At 46.9% G+C, this 13,228-nt stretch overlaps 2 protein-coding genes across 2 annotated transcripts in view; one reads left to right on the top strand and one right to left on the bottom strand.

The window, feature by feature from the left end:
- Positions 1-1,942, bottom strand: part of OPHN1 (oligophrenin 1) — an 87,094-nt gene extending 85,152 nt beyond the window's left edge. The window contains exon 1 of the mRNA XM_064518487.1: positions 1,490-1,942. Within this exon, the coding sequence (XP_064374557.1) occupies positions 1,490-1,643 (154 nt within the window). The 5' untranslated portion in view covers positions 1,644-1,942. The remainder of the gene's footprint in view (positions 1-1,489) is intronic.
- Positions 1,943-4,730: 2,788 nt separating this feature from the next.
- On the top strand, positions 4,731-12,712 carry YIPF6 (Yip1 domain family member 6). Its single transcript, XM_026096047.2, has 7 exons — positions 4,731-4,853; positions 5,695-5,823; positions 6,336-6,414; positions 6,826-6,868; positions 8,979-9,104; positions 9,205-9,362; positions 9,964-12,712. Exons 1-7 carry the CDS (start codon positions 4,806-4,808, stop codon positions 10,080-10,082), a joined length of 702 nt encoding a protein of 233 aa, XP_025951832.1. The 5' UTR covers positions 4,731-4,805; the 3' UTR covers positions 10,083-12,712.
- The last annotated feature ends 516 nt before the right edge of the window (positions 12,713-13,228 follow it).

Genomic DNA, 13,228 nt, shown 5'->3' with positions numbered 1-13,228 from the left:
GGCTCCGGGCCCGGCAGCAGCACTCTGCCCCGTCAGCCTCCGCTCTCGTCCGCTCCTACGGGATCACGCCGACAGCCTTGGTCTTAATCAAAACAAAAGGAAAACCCTTCGCTGCAGACAAGACACTCTGTTTCCTTAGCTTTCGGGGGGTTATCTGTGCTTTTGGAAGTTTATGCAGTTTCTGGTTGCTTCTCCCCTTCCTCCTTTGCCAGCCAGTTTTGCCAGGAAGGGTCTGCTGAACCAGCAGAATCCTGTTACATCATGTATTTGCAGGGCTTGCATGAGAATTTATACAGATTAAAAAGGGGAAATGGTTCTGACCAAAGCGATGAAGAAAGAGAAAGCATTTACGTTAGCAAGGGGGCTTGTTAAAATCCCCTTTGTTTTTTATTTTTGCCCTAGACGTATTAGAGCTTTTCATCTTTTTGTAGGCTGTTAGCACCTTAGAGGTACGTAGTGCCGACTGTTTCATTCATACTAGTTTTCGTCATTGCAGTCGTCCAGACGAGGCTATTCCAGTCACCAGCTTTGGTGACAAAGAATCTCTAAGTTGTTCTTAATACAGGGCATCAGCTGAACTCATTAATACCAATCAAATCAACCAGCTACCAACAAAACCAGCATGTATCATTAGCCTCTGCAGAACGGGTTTTTTTTTTTAATTGTCTTTGCTTAGTCTGATGCAATCGTAGCATTTAAGGCTAGCGTGCTAGCAAACGTTTTTGGCCATATTTTAACCTACGTTTGTAAAAGTGGAAAAGATGTGAGAAATGACCCAGGGAAAGAGTACCTACAGCTCTTGGGGAAAAAAATCTAAACAGAAATTTCAGCAAACTGTTAGAACACATAGGACGGCACAGTTTCAGATAACAGCAGAATCCAGTCCAGAAACATCTGACGGCCTCAGTCGGTACCTCCGAACAAGTGCGTGCCGTTACGTTTAACCGGCAAATCCCACCATTAGAGGGGAGTAACAGTTACAAGGCAAGGACTGGGCAGTGTTTCTGGACCGGGAAGGTTCACCGGGGCAGCGGTCCAGCCCAGGCAGCGCAGGCCGCCGGGAGCAGCGCGCTGCCCCGCTCGCTCCACCTGCCCCCGGACCGCGGCGCGGGTCTCCCCCGGGACGAGCGCGGGGCCGGGCCCGGTGTAGCGGGCGGCGCGGCCGGCGCCCCAAGGAGCCCGCAGCGCCCGTCCCCGCGGCCGAGCAGGGCCTGCTGCGGGGCGCCGGGGCTCCCAGGCGCCGCTCCGCTCCCGCCGGCGGCACCGTTTGCGGTCTCCCGGCCCGCTCCGGCTCCCAGAGCCGCGACCAGCCGGGCGGAGCGCGACGCCGGCTCCCCGGGGACGGCGGCTCCGCTCGGGCCGCCCCGGCCCATTGTCCCCGCTCCCGGGCGCGGCGCCTCAGCGGCGCCCACCGCGGCCTCCCCCCCCCCGCCCCGCGCTGTGCCCGGGGCGGCTCCCTCGCCCCCGCCGGGGCCGCGGCGGCGCTTACCGCGGATGGCGGCGATGAGCGCGTTGCCGTCCTTGATGACCTCCTTGATGAACTTGTTGGTGCGCTCCAGCTCCTGCTCGTAGCACTTGAGGCGCTCGCGGAAGTCGGGGCTGTCCAGGTAGCAGTCGCTGAACTCCAGCGGCGGGTGCCCCATGGCGCCGCCGCCGCTCGCAGCGCTGCCGCCCGCGGCCCCGGCGGCCCCGGCGGGGCGAGGCGGCGGCGGCGGCGGGGCGGGGCGGGCTACGGACGGCTGCAGCGCCCCCGCGCCACGCCCATTCCGCCCGTCCGCCCGCCGCCCTCAGGCCGGTTCGGTTCCGCCCGGTTCGGCTCGGCTCGGCTCGGCTCGGCTCGGCTCGGCCTGCGCGGACGCCGACGCGGCCCCTCCCGGCGGGCTCGGCTCAGCTCTGCCCCTCCGGGCCGGGCCCCGCGCCGCCCCCTGCCGCCGCCCCCGCCCCGGCGCTCCCCGGGCGGGGCCGCCGCCGTCGCCCGGCAACAGCGCCGCCGTCGCCCGGCAACAGCGCCGCCCGCCGCGCGGGGCGGGGCGCCGGGAGCCCCCGCGGCCTCGGCGGCCTGGTCGACCCCCTTCCGCCGCGGCCTGCCGTGTCCCGGCGCGCCCGCGCAGGCCTGAGGCGAGGCGCGCGGCCGCCGCAGCTGCCCCCCGCCTGGCCGCGGCGCTTTGCCGGTGCCGTTAGCCGCCCGTGAGCCCTGCTGCAGCCGACCACCGCGCCCGTCGCCTCACGGCGGCTCTCCCAGCCCTCACACCGGCTCGGCCGCCGCACGGAGCTCCCCACTTACCCCCGCCTTTCTCCCTGGTGCAGGTAACTTAGGTTTAATGTAGAAATTAAAAAAAAGGAAATTTATTTAATTTCTTCTTTCTTAGGCAAAATCAGGAGAGTTTCTGCCAGAGACTTTCTTAAAGGTTTTATTATATAAAGTGCATTAGTAGATAAGGGATTACTTTAAAGTGCTCTCAGCGGTCATGAAAAGGCAGTTTTTATTTAGTTATCACTACAGAGTTTACATATGTGTTGCGTTTTTGCATGTTTGATAAGAGACGCTCCAGAGTCTGAGTCTTAGGTACATTAAAGTAATGTGATAGCAATCAAGTCATTAACATTGTCGCCTCATCTGCTACCACCTGTCATCTCTCGCCTTTCCACCCTCGGTTTCTGTGCGGCGCCCCAAGACGTCCTCCCCCACCGGCTCCCCAGCCCGCTCTGGAAAGGAGCAGCCCCGCGGGTTGCTTCATTTCAACACATGGAAACAGTCTGGCAAAGCCTGTTTTTTGGCCTGAATTCTGCCAGATACAGTCAGGAACAAAAACTTTTGGATCAAACGTGGAAGAGTTTTGCATAAAGTTCAACTCAAAATACGTCCAAGGAAGGAAATTGAAAACACAGTGTCAATGGTTTGCGTTTTGTAATTGTTGGTGTGCGCTACATAGCAGAAAATAAAAACAAAAGAATTAATTTCTCAAAAACGCTTATTCCCAAGGGTTAATTTTAGTAAAGAAAAACATCATCTCCATCCCTTCCAATGCAGTAGACATCTCCAAAATCAACTTTCTCCACAGTAACTTTAATCATCTCTGCCTTTACAAGAAAGTTCCCTTTTGAGCTCAGAATCAAATATAGCTGCTATCGGCCTGTCTGGAGATGCAGAAATGATATTTGAAACTGCAGGATTTGCTCAAGCTGGAAGAATTTGAAACGGGAAATAACACATTGCTGTAACCTAATCAACTTCCTTTTCGGAAAAAAGGAATGGAGTAGTGTGGATTGTTCCCAAGAAACTTAGTCACATGTATTTTTGCCTCATACACCTGAGTTTTGCTCCCTGCTGTGGCCTTTTATCGCAACTATGCAAACAGTAGTCATGTGCTCCGACAGCAACAGAAAAATTCTTGTAGACGAGCTGAAAGGAGCACAGCCGCGAGATAACGGAGGTGTCTGTGTGATGGGGGTTAGGCTGGGACTGGGAGAGCCAAGGAGTACAGCACCCGGGCACTTGGGTACGTAGTCCGCTGCAAGGCGTTGGATGAGGGCTGCCCTCGCGCTGGTCGTGGATAATGTCTGCCTTGGAGCTCCACCCAGCCGTTCTCCATCTTTAGGTCCACCTGGGGTTGTTAGGAGAGGCCAGGGTTACGGGTGGGGAAAACAGTGTGGTGCTTGGGAGACTTTTATAAATTGTCCTGCTTACCAAGCTGGAGGCAGGACTATTCCCCAGTTAACCGATGTGTTCTTGCCTTTCAACTAAACAATTAGGCTCAGAGCTGGAAAAGCCACGCGAGCCTCGTGTTCAGCGTGAGGGTAGGCTTTTGGTTATGAAAACGAATGAACCGATGGCCTGGGTTACTCTCCTCGTTTTTCATTCTTCGCTGTTATGTTGCTTGTCCAACATGATTGCCTTTTATGATGCAGTAACTAAGGATGACGTTTTAGAGCCGGAGGCAATACAGCTTCACTTCTGAAGTCTCTTCACACCATTTCCCACAGAATTTTGATTTTTAAATTGAGGAAATAAGGGCTTGAAGAGCAGCCTTGAAAAATGGCAGGATTCCCAGCGGAAAGGTACTAGCAAATGACTCAGTCTGTGCTTGGTAGTCAGTAACGCAGGGAGCACTTCGTTATGGACCTGCCTGGTGTCGCAGAGCGCACCGCAGCCGCGGGCGATGGGAGCTAAGGGGGGGCTGCCACAGCACACGGCAGAGCTTCAGTCCAGAGGGATCTTGGCGAACTGAGGGCTGGGGCCACAGAAACCTCACGCGCCCCAGCAGTAAGTGCCGAGTCGCGCACAGGGGGTCGAGCGACCCCAGGTGCACAGCGGGCCTTTAAACCACGGTGCCTCAGGGCCTTCAGCGCTGCCGTGAGGTGTTGTATCATCTTCCACCCGGTTTCTGTTCACAGCACAGCGGCAAAGCCCTCTTTCACCCAGACGTTACTTTGGGAGCAGGATGACACCCGCAGGCCCTCGCTCGGCCCCGGTTAGGCCTTAGGGCGGCGGCGGGTCCCCCCCGTGCCACCTAACGCCCAGCCTCCCCTTGCTCTGCCGCGCTCTCTGCCGGCCCGGCAGGCTCCGGCTGCCTGCAGCCGCCCGGGGAAGGGCGCTGGGCAGAGCCCCGGCTCCCGCGGCCGGAGGGAGGCAGTGAGCGCCAGCCCGGCCCGGCCCCCACGGCTCCCCGAGGCCGGGGGCGGCGCCCGCGCGTTGCCATGGACGCTCAGCCCGCCGGTGACGCCAGTGCCGCGCGCCGCGCGCCGGCTGATGACGTCAGCCCCCGTCTCCACGTCGCCTCGACAGCTGTGGCGGCGGGGCCAAGATGGCGGCGGCGGAGGGGAGCGGGGTCGGGGGGGCTGCGAAGCCGCTGGTGAGTGCCGCGGGCGGGCCGGGCGCTCCGGGGGGCGCCGGGCTGGAGCGGGCGGGGCGGCCGCGCGCCCGGGCCCGCCATGGGCGTGGGGGGATGGGGCCCGGGGCCACGGTGGCGTGGGGGGCGCCGGGCCGGAGGCCGGGCTAGAGGCCGGGGCGGCCCCCGCTGCCGCCCGGCGCTGGGCGCGCTCCCCCTGCCCGGGGCGGCGGCTGCGGTGGGGCCGTGCTGCCCCGCGCCGCTCCGCTCCTCTCCGTCGCCCCGCTCGGAGGGGCGCGGTGCCGGCGCCGCTGCCCCCTGCTCGCTCCCCGTCTCCGGGCGCTCGAGGGCTCTAACGCCTCCCCCGGGCTGGTGGGGGGGAGCGGCTTTGTTTGCGTGCGCGGCCTCAGCATCTCGGCCTCATGCCGGGAAGGCGAGTGTGTACGCTTTTTCCTTAACTGTTTTCCCTTGGAGTCCGTGAAGGTGCCGAGCGCTTTCAGACGCGTTGCCGTTGTTGTACAATTATCTGGCATTATGTTGCTTTTATCATAATAAAGCACATGCAAGCTCTGTAATTGCTTTCATTTGTTACTATCTAAATAAATGAGGGAAATCCAAGTCACAGAGACAGAGGAGTTACTGAGGACAACAGAAATGCTTTGCACATTTATAGAGCACCTTTTTAGACTGTGAGCTGCTTAATCAGCCAGACCCTGGCTGGGCTTCATTGTTGATCTTGTTATTTGAATGTTGTATCTTACAATTCTGACCAGTCATTTTTATCTTAAACTTAGTTGAAGAACACCTGAGGTGAACGTGAGCTGGTTTGTATTTCTTTTTTTTTGAGGGTTTCATAAACATTTAGTTTGCAGGTCTCTCAGATGTGTCAATATCTGAAGATATTCCAGTGGAAGGGGAAATTACTGTTCCTGTTGGATCTCAATCTCCTGATGAAGACTACTCCACTTTGGATGAACCTGTTAGGGATACCATTGTGAGTTTATATTCTGTGCCTGTATCTATAATGACTCGTGTGTTTTACAGATCTTTTGTGCCAAGTGTTACACAAAAATTGTCTTTTTTTCCCTTGACTTTTACTTTTTTGGGGGGATACCTTTGTAAAATAAATTCTTGTGGGTAAAAAAAAATCTGAATTACAACTGCCAAGTTTCTCTGTGATCTGAAAATCTTTGCAAATGTAGAGGTCTCAGATGATGCTTGGGAGAAAGCTGCCCTAATAGGATTTTTTTGGTGACTTTCTTTTCCCAGAGGAGCAAACAAATTATTGTTCTTAATTGGATGTTATTAAAGGATAGTACATTATTGTGGTTGTTAAGAAGTGTAGAAAACGTAGGTATTGTTTGCTGCAGGGGATGCTGCAGAAGTTTTTGGGTTAGATCCTATCTTGATTTAAAGTTGATGCTGCTTGACTTCTTTCTGCTTTGTTTTGGGTGTGATCTGTAATTTCTATTAAGTGATATGCTAAAACTGTCTCCTTTATTTCAGATGAGAGATCTAAAGGCTGTTGGGAAGAAATTTGTGCATGTCATGTATCCGAAAAAGAGCAGTGCACTCCTTAGAGACTGTACGTATCAGAAGATTTTCAAAATCTTGAAAGACCATATTGCCTACAGACTTTGCTTTTACTGAGAGGGAAGAATTCACTGGAATGGGAAATAAAGTGTCCATTTTATGTTCTCTCTGTTATTTTGGAGTGCCGAATAATGGAAAATCGGAGTGGTGTCAAGGATCTTTTAAAACGGGACATGTGTCAATATATAGAACAAGTAGCTTTAAGAGTTAGTAGCCTTTGCATAAATTATTGTATTCTGTATACAATAATATATATATGTAAGATGCTAAATAAGAAAATTATAAGGAAGCTTAATGTGGAAAATGATGTATCAGGAGTTAGAAAAGGATGCTTTATCACTCCAAGGAGAATACAACGGAACATCATTCTATGATGTCTTTTTTTTTTTTCCTTTACCTACAGGGGATCTTTGGGGCCCATTGGTGCTTTGTGTCTCGCTTGCACTGTAAGTACCTGCAGTGGATGGGTTTGGTCTTTTAGTCTTTTACATTGGGGAAATGAGAATTTAACGATTCCTGATTACATCTGTTGAAGTTAAGTTTTTCTGATACATGTCTGGTCTTCTACAAACAGTGCTTTTTCCAGGTTTTCTTACAAAATGCATTTCTGACACTTAAATGCCATTAAGACCTTCCTCCTTTAAATTTAGAATATAAGAGCGAACTTTTCCTAATCCCCTGTTTTAGGAATGACTTTATTGAAAGTTATCCTGATTCGTGCTGTGTCTGGTTCTAACACATTTGGCCAACTTCCTTGGTCCTGAGCTGCACGCCAAAGCCTTTGTATAACGAGGAGCTGCAGTGTGTGTACCAGGTACCCTGGAGAGCTGTTGGAGTAATTCACAGGTGGAAGATGACTGTGACCCCGGGGTTGCTGGGCAGATGTGTGCAGATGTGTGTGGAGGTAGCACAGGAACGTTGGTCTCGGTACCTGTGGCATCACTGCAGCCATAGCAGAGGTTCGGGTTACCCACCAGCCTCTGCGCGGCGAGGCTGCGTTGGTGTCAGCCCAGCGTGAGGTGTAACCTGGGTGTGAACTCCTAAAGAGCCGCAGATTGGACATCACATTCTAATACTTGTTCCTTACTGTATTCAGATGAAATGTTTTGTGCTTCGTATGCAATAATATTCAGGGGAAAAAAAAGCAAAAGCATGTGTCTGATACTTTTGCAATCATAAAATATTCAAAACTTGAATTAACTCAGGTAAGCCTATCTGCTTACTTAGCTCTTGCATCATCCAGAGAACAGAGATGTAGAGTATGTTCAGGTCTTAGAATGTAAGAGTAAATACTTACTTTGCCTTAGGAAGAAACTTTTTTTTTTTTTTTTAAGGTGCATGTTGCTTTCTTCCTTCTTTCATTGCATTGAGCTGTGAGTTCTTTGTTATTGGCGATGTTTGTATGTGAAATGGTTACGGAGATGGTAAGGACCTGGGGGTGGGGGGAGCAAAATCTGGAAGCTCGCAAGGCAGATTCCTCTTCTATACCTTGAATTCTTTCTTCAGATATGGAGAAACTGAACATCTGGGGAAGGGTTTAAAATAACTTTTCCTGCACAGTAGTTTTGTTCAGGATGGAGAATGGAGGAGTTTGATGTGAAACTAGTATTACTGTTGCACTTTAATCCTACGAAATGTTTTTTTTTTAACTGATAGCTACAATTTTTTTTTCCAATGCATAAATTGTGATAGCCTATTCATACATGGATGAGGTCCAAAGTTTTTAACTCCTCTTTGTACTTCCTGGAAAGTTTCTGTTACCCTCATGGAGAGGAAGAAAGACTGAGACCAGCTGAAGGGGGGGTCAAATTAAGGGATTCTGAATAGCCCTCTGAAGGGGTGTGTCTGCTTATCTGTCCCTCCCTCCCTCTGCTCCCTGCTGATGGTGGGGGAAGCACAGGGGAATTAGTCTCTCACGCCTTGCTTTTGCTAAGCTGTAAAAGGATGTGCTCTAGAGGTGGCATGCTTAAAAGCATGTTTAGTAGTTCAGCTGTGCTACTTCATGTAATAAATGTATTACATCTGACTACAAATCTGTGTCCCATGTACATACTCAGCATACAAAAAAACATTTAGCAAAAGGTTGTTGTAGCTATATCTGCATTGTACAACATAATTTAAATCTTCTTCAAATCAGCACATGCTCACTTTTCTAGGTTATACATGTGGTATGTATTCTGGGGTTATATTAAGCTTTCCTTAAGGTTTACTGGTCTTATCATGCAGTGCACTGGCTGCTTTGAGAGTTTATCAAACTCTTTGTACTTAATTTTCATTGTCTAGCCTGTCATCTGTGACTTTATTTTCCTTTATATTCCTATATGGTCCACAAAAACAAGTGGACTGAAATGCCTTCAACTGAGCAAAAATCATTTTTTCTTTTCTATACAAAATAGAGGATACTACCAAAAATCAGAAGACAGGTGTTCTGCAAAAATAGCTGTTCTGCAACTTACCTGGGAATCAATGTCTTGGACTCCTAATCTGTCATCTATTCTTAGTTTGCAAAAACCAAGTCATCAACTGTTGACTTTTTGTTTCTGTTACCTTCAACAGGATGCTTCAGGATGGATCAGCAGATAGCAAAGATGATGGAGGCCCCCAGTTTGCTGAGGTCTTTGTCATCATCTGGTTTGGTGCAGTTGTTATCACACTAAACTCAAAGCTACTTGGAGGAACTATGTGAGTGCTGGTTTATAGCAGCAGTTAAAATGCTCCAATTTTTGGAACTTTTGTGGTGCTTTGGTCTGACTTTTTTCCCATTTCTGTCACTTGTTTCTAGATCTTTTTTTCAGAGCCTGTGTGTTCTGGGTTACTGTGTCCTGCCCCTGACAGTAGCGATGCTGGTGTGCAGGCTGGTACTGCTGGCAGGTTCTGGGACTGTCAGCTTCATTGTACGTCTTATTGTAGTAATAGCTATGTTTGGCTGGTCAACATTAGGTAAGTACCTATTAGCATTATAACACTATGATGTGCATTGAGTAGTGTGATGATTAGAGGTAGATCTGCATGTATTCTGCTGTATAAAGCCAGAGGGTATCGTAGTTGAAGGTCTGTTTCCTAGGTTGGCAAGGTACTGTAGAAATAGTTCTTCCAATTCTTGCATTGGCAGAGATTCAGCCTTTGCTTTCATTGATATTTGGGGGTGGGGTGGGGAGTCATATGCAAATTGCCCTTGGAGGAAAAACAATTTAATATTAAACTCAGTGTGAGCCTAGTGGTGATCTATGTTATAAATACCATTAGAAAACACTACGTTCATACAGGTACTTTTATGTTATTTCTTCTTGTTCTCAATCTGTAAATCTGAATCTTGTTAGTGTCAATCAGCATTTATCTTTTTATATGATAAAGGAAGTTTTAACTGGTGATTGGAGACCATTGGAACTAAGTAATGGAATATTCAATTTTACTCTTTGTCTTTAAACTTAACATTATAATGCAGATCCTAATTTAAAATTGTTAGCATCTGCGATGAATCATATATTTCTAGTTTTATGCTGTTCACATTTCACGTATTTTTCCTTTTCTTTGTCACCAGCATCTACGGCTTTCCTGGCAGACAGTCAGCCTCCAAACCGCAAAGCTCTTGTTGTTTACCCCATCTTTCTCTTCTACTTTGTTATCAGCTGGATGATTCTCACCTTTACACCTCAGTGACATCAGATCAAAAGAGACTCTGTAAAACAGACTGAAGATTTTCATGAATGCTGCAGTTAATCGTGGCTTTATCTCTAATTTATATGTATGTATAGATAGATATTGTAAAAAGACAGGTTATGGGATAAAGCCTGAGAACTGCAAAATTGGTCATTTGTTTGTCCCTCTTCTTGAAAGATACAGAAGTCCAGCTACTGAGATTTTTATTTAGCCCTGTTCTTTAGTTAAGTTTTAAATAAAAATAAAAAAAATACCCACTATGACAGGGACTATTCTGCCTGAAGAATAGAAGGGGGAGACCTTGGAACTTCTTGAAGTTTGATAGATGAAGATGAAGTTATAGGATCACATAACTTAGCAGAATTCTTGCTTGTGCTTGGATTCTCGCCGAAGATGAATATGCCTTATGAAATAATAGAACTTATTTGCTGTTATGTGTTGAGTAGGTAAGATGTGTGTTTGACTCCTGTTCTTTTTAATTCATTCATGTACAGAATGGTGGGATGTATATTAAGTACGTAATAGGACCATAAACTTTCACTTCGAGATTGGATTTTAGTAAAAAAAATAAGTTGGGTCCATTTTGCACTTAACTGGAGCTGGGCAGAAGGGAACTGCCTTTGCTTATATTAATGTATATTTATGTTTCAGCCACTTCACATGTCAAGAAAGTGTGTTTTAACCAAATGCCTTGAACACTATAGTTACACTGACTGATCCATATATCTTGTGAGAAGGGAGTGTGTTTACACTGGATAGTTACAGATTTTTTTCTTGTGACCCTAGATTAGAGAGTCACAGTCCTGGAGGAACACTCAAGACTGTTTTGCAACAGGGATGTAGCTATCGCTCTGCGTATTTACAACAGAAAATTGAGCATCTGGAGAGTACAAAGTAATGTATATACAAAAAGTTTTTTGTGGAGTTTAGGTTTTGATACATGAGGTCTTTGGATGCTAACATACCAAACAAGGACTTAAGCCCAAAGTTTTAAAAACAGGCTTGAGGACAGAAAATAAATTCATTTGATGAAGGCAGTGGCTGCTATGAAGTAGGATATAAATTCTGGTCTTAACTACTTATATGTGACTTTCATTTGGTTGTTTACATGGACAGTGTTTCAACATAAATCATATGATTTTGCAAATTGTTTCTTCTTGCCTCTAAAGAGAAATAAGAAACTTTTCTATGAACTTTTTGTCTAGTACTTTTTTATAAAAGGAACGGAGGCTTTCTTCTGTGATACCGTAGGTACACTTATGTAACCTGCCTGGAGAACTGTGTCCGGCTGTGCCATTTATGTTCAAACCTAGAAATTAAGACTTGGAGAACTGCTCTTTAAAGATTGTACGGAAATTTTTTGTCACCTATTATTTTCAGTAAGCAATACAAGGAAAGAGCTTCGGAACATCTGGGGGTGAAAAAGCTGCTGTTAAAATGTCACTTTTTCTGAAAATGAGCATCGTATTTCCTTTCTCTTGTAGTAATGCAAATAGACCTGAAATTGGTTAAGTGGATCCTGTTGAGATGTAAATATGCCTGATTTCTATTTAAATATAAAAGTGGAATTTCTGCTGTAAACACTACAAATACTTTAGCTGTGATGGAAATTTCTAAATATGTAGATTTTAAGTACATTTTGCATTTCTGGGAGTGAGGAGAAGAGGGAAGGGGAGAAAATCAGTTAATCTCTGCAGGGACCGTTGTTTGATGCAGAACAGTTGTCATCAGCGAGTGTGTGAAGCTGAAAGCTGTTTTTGCTACCTTCCTTACACCTTGGTGTGTATGTGTTCTTCGTTGCTGCAAGAGGAGCTATAGCCTTTCATATACTTAGATATAAAATGGAAATGGAGAATTTTCGAAGTTGCATAAATTATTACTGATATAGAATGTGAATTTTCAAGCGTGCAGTTGTCACTTCATCTTAACATTTGTTTAGCTTTATGAAGCTGAAAAGAAATAGTCAAGGGAAAAAGAAGGATAGTAAAGTTATTTGCTAATACAGTTGGATTCTTTGAGCCAAATTCTTCTTTTCTACTGCAGTACAAGGATTGAATGCTGCTTCTGTAGGCACCCTTGGAATTCCATCTCTGTAGTACGTAATTTCCAGTGTGTCTCGTGGCTTAAGCTGATGCTATATCTGAAATATGTAATTGGAGTAACACTTAATTGATTCAGCATCCTTTTGAAAAGGAGGAAGAATATTTTGAAAGAGGCATTAACAAAAATAATGAGAGCTTTTTCCTTACTTGTTTGACTTATATCCAAGCCTCATGATGGCTTCTTCTGTAATGTACTGCTCTTGGCTTATGTTGGGGGGAGGGAGTTACTTTTGTATTTACTAGATTCACTTTTAAACCAGCTGTTGAGGTTTTTAGTTGAGAGGTGTTTTTAATGTGAAAGAGTAGGTAGAAATATGCCAGTTGAATGGTGAAGGTTTGATTTTTGGCTCAAGGCAATCCTTTAGTTTGGAAACCATCACTTTCTAAAGCAGTAAAATCTTCAAATAGATTTATATTGCTAGAGACATAACTTGCCATAAAGTTTTAGCTGGCAGGATGCAAATAGGGAACTAGATTTTTCTGAGACTTCATGCCTCCAGAGGAATAAAGTTACATGTCTTGTGTGGAGTTTTTTGTTTATTTGTTTTTCTTCCTTGTTTTCTCTAGAAAAGTGAGTAAGGGATGCTTCTGTTCTCAGCCAGGAATTCTCATTGCTGTAGTTCATTGTCAGATTCACCCTGCTTCTCTGAACTTTGCATTGTGTGAAATGTGCTTGATGCCAAGAAGGTTAAAAGTATGCAGTATATCTTGTTGAAAATAATTTCCCCATTGCAATGGTAGAACCAGTTTTGGTAAAGCTTCACTAAAACTGGCTTGGCCTTTCCACTTGAAGAAGAAGATAACCTTTTTATTTAAAACTTCAGCCCTTCTTGTAGGTAAAGTGTTACTACTAAAAAAGGCTAAGAGAGCAAACATCTCTGGTAATGAGCGTAAATTGATTGATTGAGGATTAACTGTCTTGTGTCACTTGAGAAGCCAAAACTAGAGTTTGTGCCTCAGCCAAACTTTGATGTTTCGTAGAGCCACTGCTTTTATTGAATCACCTTGCCCCTTAGCAAACAGGTGGTTCCCAAAGCAAACTAG

The sequence above is a fragment of the Dromaius novaehollandiae genome, chromosome 11 (genome assembly GCF_036370855.1).
Source record: "Dromaius novaehollandiae isolate bDroNov1 chromosome 11, bDroNov1.hap1, whole genome shotgun sequence".
Classification (NCBI taxonomy): Eukaryota; Metazoa; Chordata; class Aves; order Casuariiformes; family Dromaiidae; genus Dromaius; species Dromaius novaehollandiae.
Note: the sequence above shows the minus strand (reverse complement) of the source record. Positions and strands in the feature narration are given on the sequence as shown.

Excerpts from the sequence above, each read along its gene's own strand:
- YIPF6 (XM_026096047.2), top strand. The coding sequence starts at position 4,806 with ATGGCGGCGGCGGAGGGGAGCGGGGTCGGGGGGGCTGCGAAGCCGCTG. Across the intron at positions 6,415-6,825 it reads CAGTGCACTCCTTAGAGACT|GGGATCTTTGGGGCCCATTG; the intron begins GTACGTATCAGA and ends CTTTACCTACAG. Across the intron at positions 9,105-9,204 it reads AAGCTACTTGGAGGAACTAT|ATCTTTTTTTCAGAGCCTGT; the intron begins GTGAGTGCTGGT and ends ACTTGTTTCTAG.